Source organism: Varanus komodoensis, unplaced genomic scaffold (assembly GCF_004798865.1).
Source record: "Varanus komodoensis strain SLA01 unplaced genomic scaffold, ASM479886v1 scaffold22, whole genome shotgun sequence".
Taxonomy (NCBI): domain Eukaryota; kingdom Metazoa; phylum Chordata; class Lepidosauria; order Squamata; family Varanidae; genus Varanus; species Varanus komodoensis.
Window position 1 is genome coordinate 9,010,714 of NW_025335606.1, and position 17,848 is coordinate 9,028,561.

At 43.1% G+C, this 17,848-nt stretch overlaps 1 protein-coding gene across 1 annotated transcript in view; it reads left to right on the forward strand.

Annotated features, from left to right (window-relative positions):
- The first annotated feature begins 512 nt into the window (after positions 1–512).
- Positions 513–17,848, forward strand: part of DCC (DCC netrin 1 receptor) — a 647,852-nt gene continuing 630,516 nt past the window's right edge. Inside the window, exons 1-2 of the mRNA XM_044431047.1 lie at positions 513–576; positions 2,524–2,844. Of these exons, the coding sequence (XP_044286982.1) occupies positions 513–576; positions 2,524–2,844 (385 nt within the window). The remainder of the gene's footprint in view (positions 577–2,523; positions 2,845–17,848) is intronic.

Here is a 17,848-nt window from a genome sequence, read left to right on the forward strand (position 1 = left end):
AGGATTGCGTATTTGGATCAAGTATCTTTTCAGCAGCTTCTTGGAGAGAAAACATACAATTCTGGTGGAAGATAACCCAGTGACTCTTTCTCCTTGTTCTCTCACCACTGGGCCATGGTGGAGTCTTTAGGCACCATAATTTGGAGAAGTCTTCCATTCTGTTTGCATTCTAAAAATAATCTTCACAAGGTATTCAAGCTGTTAAGCATCATATACCAGAGCAATCTGTAGCTAACGGTAGTTTTTTGAGTGAACATGAATAGCTGAAATTGTGACTCAACGGCCGGGGTAATTGCATGAAAAGAGAGTTAATCTCTAAAATGAATGACATCTTGAGCAGGGTTGGTGGTGTAAAGAATAGCTCTAAAGAAACCGATGGCCGTCTCTTTTGAAGTGACAGTGAACGTGGGGAGACAAGCATGTTTTGTAGTGTTTTAGGGCTAAGACCAGGGATGCTCAGTGTCTTTTACACCATGTCCTGACGATCACGTGGGAGAAAGCTTCCGGTGGGCATGGCCAAAAGCAAAATTAACACTCGTGCTAGGAATGTTGAAGGAAGAAGAAGAGGAAGACCGGGTATGTGATGGATTGATTCTGTAAAGCAGTGTTGTCAACCTGTGGTCTACAGACACCCCCCCCCCCCAGGGGGGGATGTTGTCACAGGGGGTCTGTGAAGATTGAAGAAATGTTATGGGGTTCTTTGCAGTTAAATATGAATGAACAAAATTCATATGGAACCAGTGCAATAAAGATATTATAATAGGAGTGTGTGCATTAACAGATTCACTTACTCCTCTTCTCTCCAACCTTGAAGGCTTTTCATTAGAAAGCTGGAACAAAGATTGGATGTAGTCTGGTGCTTTCACTCTTGAGTGAAGTCTTGGTGGTCTGTGGCCATAAAAAGTATTTAAAGGGGGTCCTGATGAAGGAAAGGTTGAGAACCACTGCCATAAAGGAAGCCACAGCTGTGAGTAGGGATGTGTGAAGAATTCATCACATCTGGGGGGCACCAGGTTGGGGAAAGCTGCTTTAAATTATAAGTTATAGCCCAAAGTGAAGAAAAGATGTTAAATGGAAAGAGCCTTAAAAGGGCTTTAAGGAGGGCACAAACTGCTGAAGTGTTTGGCTTGATTGTAATTTTCTGTTAAAGAAGAGAATAGGATGATGTAAGTGCAGAAAATTCCTAGGAGGGACAAGTTCTTTTGCATTAGAAAAGTGTGTGCATGCATACACACACACCCCTCTGTATTAAAGTAGTGGTGAACAATGGATTTTAAAATTTATTTTGATGTGATTTTGAACCAATCACTATGCTGGAATATTTGGGAAATGTGAATGCTGGTGGATACCGAAGACCTGATCTGTACATGAGTCTGGAAAGTGCAGATTAAATCGGTTTGTATAGAAATATGCAAGATCAAAGTCCTCCAACCCCCCTCCTGATTCAAGCTGATCCAAGCCTGTGGGTGAATGCAAGCTGCTTTGCTCAAGGTGTTGGCAGGACCTGCTCTCAAATGTCATGCCGTCTGGCAACGCAAACCCTTGATACATTTCCGCGAGATTCCAGTGCCTCCCAGGGCACCATTTGTATCCTCTCTAATAGAAGTCAGGGACATCAAAGCTGCACAGATCAATTTGGTACGTCTTTGAGCATTTCCCTTCTAGAGGATGCTGGTGTACTGGTTTTGTATGGCAGGGTGTGCAGGAGGGTTACGTGCTGGTACATTTCAAGGAGCAGCACACACTTTGGACTGGGTGAAGTGCAGATTTGTTTGATCTTCTCTTGGAATTGCTGTATTCAGGAAAACTCCGGTGAATAATGGAAGTCTGCTTGGGAGCAATTTATACTTCTGTGCAAAAGTGGATGTACAACCAACAAAACATTTGCAGCTTAGCCTGCCAAAGAAGGAATATGTTGATTTGAAGTTGTTGTGTTCCTACCTGAGCAAATTTAATGCTTGCTCTTCCTTTATCAGTATGATATCCAGACATGGAAACTCGCAATCCTTCCGGGAGATGGAGTTGGCTTCTTCAGTTACAAATTAGTCTCTCTTCCCTTGTTATTTTGTTTACATAGTTTGAGATATACTAATATATTCTTGTGCAAGTTTGTTCAAAGAAGACTTGAACGTGTTTGCAGAGGTGCCACCAAATTTTCCCCAAAGCAAAATTCAAGGCAGACTGAGAGGGCTGTGAGGGATTATTTTAATTTCTCAGAGGGGTTTTTTTACAAGTTTATTTTGTAGTCAAATACAAGGCTTATTTGGATATTCTTTCCCTGACAAACATGGTTTGAATTTCTCCAGAGATTTTGCCTGCTTCAGTGGTGGTTTGGACCACAGCTCCCACAGTCCACGACCACTTGCTATGGTGGCTGGGGCTGATGGGAGCCATTGTCCTGAATATGCACAGGACATCCAATTCTTGTCCCTCCAGTCATCCTAGTGTTCAATGGTCAGAAACTGGGCTTTTCTTCCATAGTGGTGAACTAACTGGGCTCTTTCTGGTCATTCTTTTCAACAGGATCACAAGTTAAGGGATTTACAACACTGCGGTTCCTGATTGAGCCTTTGGATGCTGTTACCATGCGGGGAAGTAATGTGCTGCTCAACTGCACTGCAGAATCAGATCAAGGGTTTCCCATCATCAAATGGAAAAAGGACGGCGTCTTTTTAAACTTGCTGGTGGATGAGAGAAGGCAGCAGTTTTCCAATGGATCCCTTTTGATACAAAATATAGTCCATTCCAGACACCATAAACCTGATGAGGGCCTTTATCAGTGTGAAGCATCATTAGAAGGAATTGGAGCCATCATAAGCCGGTCAGCTAAAGTCTCAGTTGCAGGTAGGAAATGGTTCTTTTGTACTGTGAGAAGATGGATTCATGCTAACTAGTTTGGTCTGTGGTATACTCAGCCAATTTCTTTTGTTTGCAAATGGAGGATGAATGTTAGTCCTAATCTTTGCCAGGCTGAAAGCCTTCAGTGGGTCTTGAGTTGGGGACCTGCCTGCTGCCAGTCAGGGATTCGATCTATGTAGTTCCAACCAGCTGAAGTCTAAGGATGGATCTGCAGAAAGGTCACCTAGATGAGTCAGGAGGAACATCTCAATAGAGCAAAAGATAGGAGAAACACAGGAGGTAAATCTGAAGCCCAATAAGGCCTTCCAGGTCAGATTTGTTCACTAGTCTGCAAATGTAGGAATCTTGATTTTTGTTTCTTGGACTTTTTCCTTCCACATCAGCTGCCTTTACCATCTCCTAAATTGACAGGTATTAGATTTCAAATCACAGCAAAGGTAACCGTACTGTGGTGTGAGGCATACCCTGTAATTGTGAAGTTCTGTAGAATGTTAGAGAAGAAGCATCATGAAAGGGTTATTGCCATGGTAAACATCTTGGTGGCTGCTGTTGGAATGAACAGGAAGAGGTGCCTCCTGTTGGCTAGAGTTGCCTCTGGTCAGTTCCATCATGACATTTCTTACACCAAATTTAAATCACCAAATGATTTAAAATTTTTATTAAGGACGACTCAATGCACAAGCTTCAGAACTTTGTTTACCAATACACCAGCTTAGCTCTTCCTTCCATGACCATGATGATTAGCTGCAGAAAACTTGTTCTCATGTAAACAATTTTAATCTGAAATAAGTACAATGGACAAAAGGGAAAAGTTTTCTGTTAAAAGTATGTTGGTTCTCCTCCACAAAAAATGGAGTTAGACATGACATTACTGCCACAGTAATTTATTTCTGACAAGCTTCTATTCATGCTTAAATATGTCTAATCAGCCCTTTGTTGCTGTGTGATATTTGAAGCATGTTTATTATCTTCAAAAACAAGAGGAAGCCTTTGAAGCCAGAAATTAACTGCTTTCTGGATTAATTCAGGGTCAGAAAAAATAAGATATTAAAGTTTTGCAGAATGTGAAATGTACTTTTAGTATTATTTTTCCTATTCTACTGAGCTTTTCTTGGCTGACAAATTCGGTAGAGAACTTAGTGGATTTAGAAGCACCCTTTATGGAGCTCTTGTGTATATCTGTACAGGCACACTTGTGTGTGTGTAGAGTGCCTCTTATGCAGAACTGACGCAAATTGGCCACTTCTGGAATCACAAGATGATTTTGGGAGTTTAACAAATACTTGAATTCAGATTCATGACCCTTGTGAAGGTTGGCAAATTCAACACTTTGCTCCATTAGGATGTTGAACAAGTTTCACAATTCATACTTGGTAATCTGCTTTTGCGCACTTTTGGAAGTGTGCTCTTTTAAGCTTGTCATGAAATATTGGCATATCCAATCAATAGAACTTTGAAGAGAACCTTCAAGATTATGAATGAATGCAAGGAGAAGGAATACTGATGCAAATTTGTTATTGAATAATCAGGACATGCTAAATGCTCCTTAACCAAAATACTCAGGGTGATCTTGAAATGGACAGCAAAATCAGGGATGCAGCCATAGAAAGATAGAAAGTACTATAATAATGGATGATTTCAATTGTCTTCACATAGATCAGAAAGGAATGCATACTCTAATCATGACAAAGGAAGGAAAAGACAAGTGTACTTTAAGAGTCTTGCTTGTGGAGTTGACCAGATGGGAGGAAATCTTGGATTTAACTGGAAGTGGTACTAGGTCCTAGTACTTGATATGAAAGTCCTTGAACCAGAAGGAAATTACTATTCCAGTGCTATCAGATGCAATGTATATGTAAATGGACAATTGCCAAGGAAGTCCAACTGAATAACATTTGATTTTGAAAAAGAAAGTTCCTCAGATATCAGGAGACTAACAAAAAAGGAAAGTAAAAGTGAAAGGAAGACAGTGGAGGCTGAAAGGGAAAAATCTCCCCAGAATGCTTTGGGGATATTCAAAAGCAAATCTTGGCAACTTGCCTGGTAAATGATGCTACTGGATGACAAGTCCCTGGTGGTCCCAGAAGAACCTGCAATCTGGCTGAAAACCACCTGGAGAATGGTCTTCAGTGTAGCAGATCCGTTTCAGCAGAATTCCCTTCCTTTGGAAGTTATGCAAGTGGCAACATGACATTGATTTCAGGACCTCCCAAAAACAGAAATCTTTCAGAAGCCTTCCCAAAACACCTGTAGTTCCTTTATCTGCTTTATCCTTTACTGTTCACTTCTCCAAAATCTCCAGACTGCAACATGGCGTACCATATCCATTTCGTGTATACATAAGTATATAAATAAAACAACAGTACAAGCTCAGCTAAAATGTAAGCTGCTAGCCAGATTACCTCAAACTTCCACCAACTTCTGGAGGCCCATTTAACTTTTCTTCAAGTCTCGAGATATGTGGGTCTTCTCTGCATGCAGAAAGAGACTTGGCCAAGACTCTCAGCAGCTGCTTCCCCAAACCTAGGTAGATTCCTGCATTGCCTTGGTCCGTCACACCTTCTCCCGATCAGGAAGGAAGCAGCAGGAAAAGGATCCTGGCTGACACTTCGCGGAGATGGCCACACATTACAAAGAAGTCATGTTCTAGCTTCTCCTGCTGTTCCTCATCCACAGGTGGATGGTGGGGATGTGGAAGGGATGTCTCAAGGGAAGCTGAGTGGCAGACAAAGCAGACATGAAGCAGGTGCCTGGGCAGGTTTCTTTCTTGACTTCCCCAGCTATGACAGGGGAGGCAGGATGGGCTCAGGTCACTTATTCTCAGTAACCAGAAACCTCCCTACCCTACTATTAGGAGAGAGATGTTTTCCTTCTGAAAGTGAAGGTCTTGCTGGATATTTCAGAACTGGGAGCCTAGTTTTACCTTGACGTTACAAGGTACTCAACATGCGACTTGAAGAGTGAGCAACTCTCTCAGAATGTACTATAGCTGCTGCTGCTGCTGTTGCTATTATTATTATTGCATGTACACCATGCCTTTTTGCTCTTGCAAGGAATCCAAAGCCACCTACATACCCACCCCCACTTAACTCCATTTTATCCACACAAAAACAACCCTGTGAGATAGGTTAGTCTTCAGCTAGCCAGTGAGCTTTATGGCTGAGTAGGGACCAGAACATGGATCTCCCAGGGACCCAATCCAACACTCCAACCACAATGCCACTCTGGCCTATCACTTAACATGGGCACCTTTGAATCACCCATAATGTTGCCTGTGGGGAAAATTAGTACAATTTGAGATATTTCCACAAATTTGAGAATAGTTTGACATTCTGTGCTGGATAACTGTTTGTTTTGCAGAATGTTCAAGTCTGTGCAGGACAGACAGGTGCACAAATGCCAGTGCAAAGCAGGCAAGCGGATACTCAAAGACTCTTGGCAAGCTTGAGCATTGCTCATTAACTCATCTAAGTCATTAACTAAGTCATTCCAAGCAACAGAACAACAGGAAGCATGAATTGACACAGAAGAAATGCAAGCGGGCAAGCGTTTCGGCAATAACCACTTCAAGTGAATCGAAGGGCATATGCCTCCTCACTAACTAAAAAAGTAAAGAAAAAGTTGAAATATATCAGAATCAGAAAATGAAGTCAAGAAACTGATGGATCGTTGGATGAAGGGACAGTTAAAGGAGCAGCAAAGGGGGATCAGTTCAATTGCAGATAAACTAAACCTGCCCGAAGGTTGCACAGGGCAAATGCCCTCACCTGAATGGATGTTTTCAAGAAGACAGTCTGTGATGCTGAGGCAAATTGCAGTGGCCAGAGATGTCATCCCACATTAATGTCTTTTTAATTCGCCAGTTCTTTCTCTCCCAGATGAGAACATTGTGAATGCCGGTGAACAAACTCAAAGGAAATTAATCATTTACTCCAGCCAACTTCCATGGATACACCTATTCCCAACAGCGGGCAGACTGTGACGTACCTGCCTGCCACCTTACTTTTTAAGATGTGATGCCTGTCCAGGGAGGTGGGAGTGGGAACATGTAGGAGTATGGCTGAATACACAGTTTTGAAATCAATACAAAAATCAGAATCAGAATACAAAATTCATTCTCCAAAGATGAATATAGGAAAAACCAGAATCTACAGATCTAATCGTTCAGACGCAGGGATTCAAGTCATTCATTCTTAAGTGCACCATTGTCATGTGCCATCAAGTTGCCTTTGACTTATGGTGACCTTATGAATGAGTTCCCTCCAAAATGTCCTGTCCATGAGAGCTTCATTCATCGTTTCCAAGTTCAAGGCTGTGGCTTCTTTTATCCATCTCACAGTTGGTCTTCCCTTTCATCTTCTGCCTTCAACATTCCCTTCACCTTCAACATTATTATTCTCTCCAGAGGCGGGGAGACAATATGGTTTGTCTTCTCGTGAAAGTATGATAGCCTCAGCATTATCCTTTTTTGCTTCTAGGGAAAGCTTTGGCTTGATTTAAGAGCATGAAGATGACTGATTACATAGGGATTCAGAACCAAAAAATTAAGAACAAAACACTCAAGCCCTGTTTTGGTTTCTCTAACATCCATCTCCAACAAACAAACAAACAAACAAACAATCAAGAAACACAAATCATGAAGTTTTCTGAACTTCATAAATTGTTAGAAAGTTCTAATGAAAACCATATTGAAATGGACTTTTCACCCATCTCTATGTGTCATTGAAGGTGATCTGATAGAAAATGTTTGAGTTTTCCAAAGGCTTTGGACAAAGATTCTCATTAAAATCTCAGGTGAAACCCAAGCAGCCATAGAATAGGAGGAGAGGGCCTCTTATGGGTTGGTAGCTGGTTAAAAATGAGAAAATAGAGAGGAGTTGTAAATGATTTTTTCTCTGAATGGAGACATGGAAACAGTGGATCTTTATGGCTTATTTTAATTTCTTCAACAATGACCTGCATTCAGGATGATCACTGAGATGGCCGCATTTGCTGATAACACCACGGAATGTATGGTGGTTAAAAGCAGAAGCGACAGTGAAGTATTGTAAAAGTATCTGGACAAAAAGTATCTCCATGCGGGAGAAACGGACATCACAGTGGCAAACGTGGTTCAATGTAAATGTAAAGGACGCACCCAGGGGCAAACTTCACATCTACTCTGATGGGAATTCTTGTAGTGGCGATTCACCATGAAATGGATCTTGGAATTGTGTGCACACTTCAACAAAAATGTTGACCCAATCTGCAACAGTGATTAAAAAATGTAACTGTTCCCAATTTCAGTTTACAACAAGAATTGAAAATAGAACTGCCAACGAATGCTCTACATAGTTTTGGCCATCACACCTCAAATATAACATTGTAGAGCTTTAAACGATGAAGAAAATGCTGTGGCATCACCACAGTCACAATTTAGATATGGAGAACATGAGCGCTGACAATATCCAGTCTTCAAAGAAAACCATGTGCCAGGATTCCCCACCGTTATATGGCCATCTCTTTTGATTTCATTCTCTTTTTTATTTCTTCCATGGTCATGCAATTTCTAATGTAAAATCTTGTAGAAATGCATGCTTGTCAAGGTAACTAAAATGCATCTGCCTGTATGGCCTATTCTGCCATTATTTCTTTGCAAAATTTTCTCCAGCTTCTTCATACGCCTACCTTCATCTGCCTACCCTCCCTTTCTTCTTTATTTTATGGATTATTTCCATATCATCCAATGGCCGAAACCCTGGGTGGATCACATCAATTAAAACCAAAACTACAACACACAGTCCTTAAATTCTATTCCACCTTTGACAACATCTTCCTGTCCATCTGAGAAAATCAAAGAAAGCCTGATTCATTTGATATGTTTTGGACCCCTGTCAGACAGCCAGTGTGGTGCAGTGATTAGGAGCATGGGACAGCGAATCAGGAAATCTGGGTTCGGGTCTCCACTCAGCCATGGAGCCATAGGTGACTTTGGGCCAGTCACAGACCCACAGCCCAGCTGAGCTCATAGACTTGTTGTTTGAGTGCAGCAGCAGCAGGAGGATGCAATCCATTTGAGTCTATTGCAAAAATGGGGTATAGATTTAATGAATGAATGAATGTTGGGATAGCTTCATGGTTGCCATGTTGGCCCAGATCCAGCATTCTTGCTATGGAAGTTGAAATTCCCCAGAAGCATCATTCCAGCAGCACTCAACGCCCAATCTGGGACCACTTCCATCAACTGGCGTGGGAGGTCCAGCAGAACCCCTGTTCTGTCCTGGTTGCCCAATGTAAGGTAAACAACCACATCCAGCACATGCACTTTGCTCCAGTCAGAGCTGGTGCTGCAGTGATGTCTGTCAACCTGAATAGCTTTAAGGGGAGCTTGAATATATTCGTGGAGGTGAAAGTTGTCAATGGCAAGTAGTACTGATGGCAAATGTACTGCGACCTCTGAGATCAAAGGCAGCTGCTGTCGAGCATGGATGGGACAGTGCAGTTGCACTCTTGTCCCACGGGCAGCTGGCTGGCCACTGGGTGAACTGAATGCTGGGTTAGATGGAGCTTGACATGAAACAGCAGGACTCTTATTCCATTCTTGCAAACAGCTGAAGGAACTGGCTTCCATCACCCAGAACCCAGGAAGGCACACATGGAAGGTCAACCCTCTCACCCACAATCAGATCACTGGGGATATTTTATTTATTCAGCAGCAGCACCAGCCCTGAGGTCAAGCCAATAAGGCACCCAGGAACCATCTTGTTGAAGGAAGAACCAGAAGAAGGAATAGGCATAAGCCCCAATTCTCCTCAGTTGGCCTGTTCATCCTCCTATTCCATACCTCCCCCTCCCATGAGCACTCCGAGACAAATACCTCTTCCCCAGATTATTAAATGAATGAATATAACAGCATAAGAGAGAGATCGCTGGGCCCAACGGAAGATGATGAACAGCTGAATGTCCTGAATTGCTTTTGCAGGCTGCTCTCCTCTTCCCCCTTGGGGTTACTTGCTACATCACATTACCTGTCATGTCTCCCTTATGTTCTCTTACGCTACTCTTTGCTGTTAATGGAACCCCTGAAATGTTGTGAAGAAGCAGTGGCTGATTTTAAGAGGGTCGGAAGATTTCAGTATGGGGGAGTGGTGGTACTTAGCGTGAAGAACTTCTGCAATCAGCAGAACAGAGAGAAATATTTGCTTAGGTGAGGAATAAAAATATTGTTAACTGATCTGGAAATGTGCTTACCATGACCCTGCTTAAAATACTGGCAGAACATCACTGACTTAAGGCGCTGGACAGATGGAAGATATGAAAGAAGAGAGAAGTACTAAGAACAAAAATGAGAGAGAGAGAGAGAGAGAGAGAGAGAGAGAGAGAGAGAGAGAGAGCGAGCATATTTTTCATGCTAAATGCAAGGCGAAACAAGGGACTTTAGAAAGCTATCACTGCCAAATGAGGTTGTTGCTTGGGGTGGATTTACATAATCAAAGGGTCAAAATAATATGTATTTTTGTACAGGTAAGCATGGCCCACGGAGCATCAAATATGCACTGATAACACTAGAACTCATTGGTACCTGATGAAGATGATTTGGCATCAGAATCAAGATAGATATGAATAGAGGCTACTTCCACAATAATAGGCTTAGACAGCTTTAAAGGTGGGTTAGAAGCATTCGTGGAAGCTATCATAAGCTATCAACGGCTATCAAACCTCTGTGTTCAGTGATGGGATGCCCTCCATCCCATTTGGTTAGAGAGTGTCAGGATCTGGGCAGCTTCAGGGCTCCTCCTGCTGGCCAAGCACCAGAATAACAGCCTTGTAGTTGCAGGATTGGTCCCGGGATCTGCTGCAGCTGCCAGGGCTTTTATGAGTACCACCTGGGGGCCCTGGGGGACGGGCTATTGAAGAAGTGGCCCTGCCCTGCACAAGCTGCCTCAGCAATATTGGTCTCCAAAGTACTGGAGCGCCTGTGTTTGGCTCCTGTTCCTGGGCTCCGTTCTTGCTCCAAGGTACCCAACTCTTCTATGCTGTTTTCCTGGCTCTTGACTTTTGGTTTGTGTTCAACTTCTCCCATTTTCTAGTCTGTGCTGTGAAGGATTCCTGGTTTGACTCTGGCCTGTTTAATACTCCAATTTGGACTTGTGACTTGGACTGGTGATTGGACTCCAGCTTTGATCAGCTTGCTTTTTTTTTCCTGGCTCCTGGTACATAATCTGTTACCCATTTGCCCCTGCCCTGGACCCTTGCAGAAGGACACATTTGGGATATTTTAATGCATTTAATTGTGGGTAGGCTGATCAGATGATTTTATTTCAGTTCATAAATCACTCAAAATGCCCCATTCACAATCCTCAGTGCAAATGTATATGAGTGTATATTTTCTTCTTAAATCTTCACACATTTCCAAGCTTTCCTTCATGCCTAGAAAAAGTATACTTAAAAAATGCATCACTTTCTCAGGCTATACAACTTTTGGGAACTGTGCACATTTTAGAACACCCATGTTTTAGTCTTTAGAGAAAACGTGTTCAATTTCTGAAATTTACACTAATTTGGGAAGTTCTTGTACAACTTATAGCTTCAAAAGCAGTTTGCTCTGCACTACTTTCCCATTCATGAAAAAATGACCTGTGATCCCAAGCATGAGTTTGAATTATGGAGAAATGAGCAGTAACTTGAGGACTGGGAAATCTTGGTGAGCTTGAGTGGTGTGCATTTCAAAGAGGCACGTGGCTGGCCTCTTGTGGAAACAGAAAGATAGACCAGATGAAATCAGAGTTGCTCTTACAATTTTAATCAATCCAGTCACACGGTACAGTCAAGTCACATAGGAAGACACCCTTAATTAAATTCAAGTCCTTTTGTAGGCCTCTTCCATTTCCTCTTTCAACAAGGCTCACAGGGTCTCAGACAGCATAGGGAGATGCTGTACGAGACATGCACATGGTGGGCATGTCATGAGCGGATCCAGCTGGAGCCGGGGGTCAGACTAGATGGCCCGGGAGACCCTTTCTGACTTGCTCTGTTTCTATGTTTCTAAGATAGCCAGCTGAATCCACAGCCCTGATCTTGCACATCTTTTCTGGTGTGAGATGGTAGAAAGAGGATCCAACTGGTGCAAACAAGTTGTCTGCAGGAATTTGCCATGACTCTTCCACATCACTTTTCAACTGCAACACCAGACCTCCAGCACTGCTTTACTCTTGCTAGGCATCTGAAGAGCCAATGTAGCCATGCATAAGTCCTATAGGGTGCATGCTGGAAGAAAAAGCAATGTGGTAGGGAATGAAAAGAGACTTTTAAAAAAATCCAACCATTCTATCACAACCAAGCATCATGCATCCTAAAGCAACCACAAACATCTCACAGTGCACCTGCTGGTAGAAATGCTCGCGTGGTGGGGGACCTTTCTCTTTTATGATGTAATTTAGAACCCAGAATCCAAGCACTGATCTCCCGTGTAATTTGGTTTTTGCTTCATACTGATGTGAACATGTAACAAATGGATGGTGAGAGGTGCAAGAAGGGTTCCTCTCATGGTACAACTTACCCATAAGAATGTGGGTCATTGTGCAGGACAGTCCCCCACCCCCTCCCACCCCGGTGCACTAACTCAGATGCTTCCTATGCCAATACAGAGCCAGGATACTGTGGAGCATCTACTGCGGAGGTGTGTGACCTCATTGCCATGAACATACTTTCATTTCTCCAATTTTTATTTTTCCATCTATGGAAGAAAGGCTTTAGATCTTGGAGTGGACAAGCAAGAGCAAATTACTTGCAGAATTAATTATCCACAGCTAACTTAAGCGCACACTATAGTTAGTAACTTATGGGCTTGAATAGGGCCTTCTTTCCCCGAATTCACAGAGCTTGTTTACATTTGAGTATATTAGCCATCAATATGTCTGAGAAGGGACAACACAGGACTTGTGCAGGCTTGCCTGCTCCCTGGCATGCTGCCTTAAAAATGTAGCTATTGTTGGCACTTTTTTCTGAGATGTAGGACGCTGACTCCTGCTGAGAAAGACCATTGTTTGATCTTATGCAGATGCTATTTCGACTGGTTTTCCAAGGTCTGAATCATGCATATTTCTCGGAACCGCTGTTTGAGGTCTTTTAACTCCCAGTGCCGTGGATTAACTCTGGAGCTCCATATATTCAAAGCATGTGCTTTTGCACATCTCTGGCCCGTCCCTCAACATTCCTGCTTTCCCAGTTATGGATAACCTTACTACCTCTAACCAGTGCAGGAAGCAACTTTCTTGAGACTTTCGATAATGCAGATGCGCTAAGTAATGTTACTTTCATTTATGGCCCCGCAGACTTTTCATTCAGTTTATTTATCTATCAAATTTCTATTGCAGACTAACAGTCCCATAGGACTATTAATCTTATTAATGTTTACATCAGAGTAATTTGTCAATGGGGTTAAAACAAAACACAGATCCGGAGGAAACCAAGGGAATTATGGGACTACCGACCCAGTACTATGTAAATAGGTGGGAGTGCAGACAAGAAAGGGAAAGGGTAAAAAGTTCAGAGGAGGGAAGAGGTGAGGGTATGTAAGTGCAGTCAGGGGAATAGGTGGAGGTACAAACAAGGCAAAGCGAAGTTTCTCTCCCTTCTACATGGATGAGGCCTTTGCTTCTGCCCTGCAAAATGGTGTTTAGTGACACCAGGACTGTCTAGGAGGATGTGGGGCCATAGAGGTGGCTCTCTGCAAGTCCTGTCTCTCTTCTTCAGCCTTCCACCACCCAAGGGAAGGCACTTATGTGGTCCGAGTGACAAAGGAGGACAGCATGTGCAAGGCATCCTCTCTTTTCAGGTGAGCTCTGGAGAATCACTGCTCCATCGCCAAGAGTCCTGGAGAAGTGGTCCTCCTGAGATCCTAGAGGTGTGCTTTGAAATGCAGGGCATTTCGCTCAGGGCAAAGGAGGAGGAGGAGACAGTAAAGGCCCTCCTGCCAGGACAGCCCAAGGAAAGTCACAGGCTTGGCAGGGTGAGCTGGAAGCATCTATCTTTTTCTCTGGGTTGGTGTTAAACTCAGCAGTTTCCTTCTCCTCCTTGCAATCTTCTAATCAACCATGAGGTAGCCCATGGCAGACACACCATCTGCGGCTGTCCATGATTATGAGACTCATAGTGTCCCAATACATGTCAAAACACTTAGAATTATAGAATAGTAGAGTTGGAAGGAGCAAAGAAGGCCATCAGATCTAACCCCACGCGGATGCAGGACACCAATTTTTATCATTCCACCCAGATGGCTGCCCAGTTTCTTCCTGAATGTCTCCAGTGTGGGAGAGCCCAGCACCTCTCCAGGCAGCTGGTTCCACTGTCATATTGCTCTGGCAGTGAGGAAGCTTTTCCTGATGTCCAACCTGAATCTGGCCTGTTGCAACTTGAGTTGATTGTTCTGTGCCCTTTATTCTGGCACTAGCAAGAAAAGTTCTTGACCTTCCTCTTCATGACAGCCTTTGAGGTACTTATACAGGGATATCATGTCCTCCACTCAGCCTTCTCTTCTCAAGGCTCAGCTTGCCCACTTCTCCCAGCCTCTCTTCACAGGGCAATATTTCCAAGCTAGGGATCATTTTTCTTGCCTTCCTCTGGATCACATTGTTGACTCATATTTAGCCTGTTGTCCACAATAACTCCAAGGTCTTTTTCCTTTTCAGTTTTGTTGATTCTGTGATCCCCAGTTTATAGTGGTGGAACTTGATTCGTCTTGTCAGACCCTAGCTAAGGTTGTCTCCTTGTTTGTCCTTATACAGAAAATATATGGGATAGTTGCAGTGGTGGATTTTTACAGTGAATGGAGGCCATGGTTAGAAAACCATAATCCTTGCTGGAAAAGCCTGTCCCTAAACTGATATAGTGACACATTTTATTTTTCTGGGCTCCAAGATCACTGCAGACGGGGACTGCAGCCAAGAAATTAAAAAATGCTTGCTTCTTGGGAGGAAAGCTATGGCAAATCTAGACAGCATGCTAAAAAGCAGAGACATCACCCTGCCAACAAAAGTGCGTATAGTCAAGGCTATGGTTTTCCCAGTTGCAATGCATGGCTGTGAAAGCTGGACCATAAGGAAGGCTGAGCACCGAAGGATTGAGGCCTTTGAATTGTGGTGCTGGAGGAGACTCCTGCGAGTCCCTTGGACCACAAGGCGATCCAACCGGTCAGTCCTAGAGGAGATCAACCCTGACTGCTCTTTAGAAGGCCACATCCTGAAGATGAAACTCAAATACTTTGGCCATCTAATGAGAAGGAAGGACTCCCTGGAGAAGAGCCTGATGCTGGGAACAATAGATGGCAAAAGAAGAAGGGGATGGCAGAGGATGAGGTGGCTAGATTGAGTCACTGAAGCAGTTGATTTGAGCTTGAGTGGACTCCAGAGGATGGTGGAGGACAGGAAGGCCTGGAGGAATGTTGCCCATGGAGTTCCAATGGGTTGGATGCGACTTTGTGACTAGAAACAACAACAAAGCTGATATAGAACAAATGTTTCAGATGACCAAAATGATTCAGTCAAATTAGGCAAGAACTTTACTCCCCACTTTTCATTATGCTGCTAGTGAGGAGTTGACACCATGTCCTTCTTGTTCCTCCAAGCTAATAGTGGAAACTCTGAGTCACATGGGAATAACCCACATCAGTTACCCCCATTTCCAATATGAGTTTGTTGCTGTCATTTGCCATTAATTTGCCATTAATCCATCTCCAATTTATGGTGATCTTATGAATGAAAGCCCTCCAGATTATCCTCGACATCTCTACTTAGCTGTTCTAAATTCAAGGCTGTGGTTTTCTTTATGGAGTCGATCCAGATCTTATTTGTTCTTCCTTTTGCCTTTGACTTTCCTAGTCTGATTGTCTTCTCCAGGGAGACTTGCCTTCCTCTGATGCATTCAAAGGATGACAGCCTCAGTTTTGTCAATTTTGCTTCTAGGAAAAGCTTTTGTGTGGTTTGATCTAGGACCCATTGGTTTGTCTTTCTGCCAGTCCAGGGTATTCACAAAATTCTTCTCCAGCACCACATTTCAAACCCGTCAGTTTCCTTCCTGTCTAATATGATTTACATAAATAAAGTATTTTATGAATGCATGCAAATACAGACTTATCTATTTAATATCCTGCCTGTCTGGCAAGAAAAGGCACTCAAGGTGAATAACATTAGCGAGACTCCAACATACACACAATGGAATGCCTCTGCTGACCTTGATCTACACAGGAGCTCCATGCATTCCTCCAGCTGTGACCTTCAAGGGAGGCCCAGGAAGAAGGCTGCATCTGCAGCACCTCCACATCTATGGAGGGATCCCCTGACTGAGCCCCATCTGCAGCCGATGCAGTCACCTTTACAGGTTAAGACTGCCCGCCACTTCCAGACATTTAGCAGCACATGAGACACATCAGCTATTTCCATGGGTCTACATCACTCTGAAACTGATTCAGTGGTTTAAATGGGTTTAAATTGTGTATGTTGGAATGTTGTGCTGCTTTCTATAGTATTTCTACTGGGGATTATGCTTACTGCACAGGTGCTTATGAATCGTTGTGAACCACCCATAGACTGTTGCCATAGACTAGACAGGACAGAAATGCATTGATGATGACGATGATGATGATGATGATGATGATACGAAATGCACCGCATAGGATCTTCCCATTTGACTCTTCTGGTGTCTCCTGAAGTTTGCAATGATGGTGCTTCACAGGAGCTCCTACACGCCTTTTTTTGAGAAGGGCTGGCTTTTATATATCTTCATTTTCTACTTTGCAGTGGATCTTGAAATGTGTGCATCCCTTATTACTCCTCTCCCTAGTCTCAAACTGGTTTATTCTGATTACAGAGTCAGATATAAAATCATCCCTTTGAAGCAGCAGCAGAACTTCCTGCAATCATTTTTTGTGGAACAGCAGGAAGACTTACCCTTCCTTCCACACCAGTCAAAGCCTTTCTAAACAAAGTAGTTGTGAGAAACAATTTAAAGCAGCATTCCCAACCTGGTGGCCTTCAGAAGCATTTGAACTGCAATTCCCAGAATCCCCAACCAGCAGGATCATTGACTGGGAGTTGTAGTCCAAATGGGTCTGGAAGACACGGTTGGGGAAGGGTGTTTTACAGGCTGGGAGGAATCAAATCAGTGAGATTTTCTTAGGCATATTTTCTTCTCTCTTGGCTTCTGACTGCACAGCAAGACACATTGATAAACATGGTTGATTTCAGCTTGTCGGTTTAGTAAACCTGGAAATCTATTTAGCAAAATCTAGACATATTGTTTGTGGTACTGAAGGCTTGGGATGACATGGGTGCTGCAGGCATGAGGTAATGTGGTTGGAAAAGCAAATCTGAGCTATTTCCAGGAATTAAAGTGTCTCCTAACCTGTTTAATGATGGTTAAGATAAAGGTGCTCTGCTGAATTCTTGACGTATGAAAGAATACTACGGTGCTGGTCAGAGAGGTCTAATGCATGGAAAGGATCATTCTGACAAATTCTACATCTGATGTTTTCTCTGGGTCTTCTGTGGGCACAATCACATGTGCATTCATAATGCTAATATTGCCCAGAAACCTTGAGGGAGGGGGGATGAAGTAAGTTGCCCACTCCACCCCCAAATTGGAACATTCTCCTTTCACATGAACCTTTGGAGATTCTGCAGGTATCATATCTTGGTGCCCTTCCTCAATTCAGAGGCCATTTTCTGAAGCACGGATTATGCCATCCATGCATGCAGGGCAGAAGAAGCCCACAAGCACAATCCTATTCCTGTTACCAAGAGTTGACTTCAGATAATCTCCTCAAAACCTGCTTTTGTAACTAACTCTCCATTTCCTCTGGAAAAAGTAAGTTTCTGCCTTTTGCTGACAGATAAAGACATGTTTTATGTACTGTGGAGTAAGCTACATGAAGTTATAAATGATAGACCAATGTAGCAACAGCTCTCTTATTGTAAAAAACTTCATGCTGAAATTCTTTGTAATTTCATCCTAC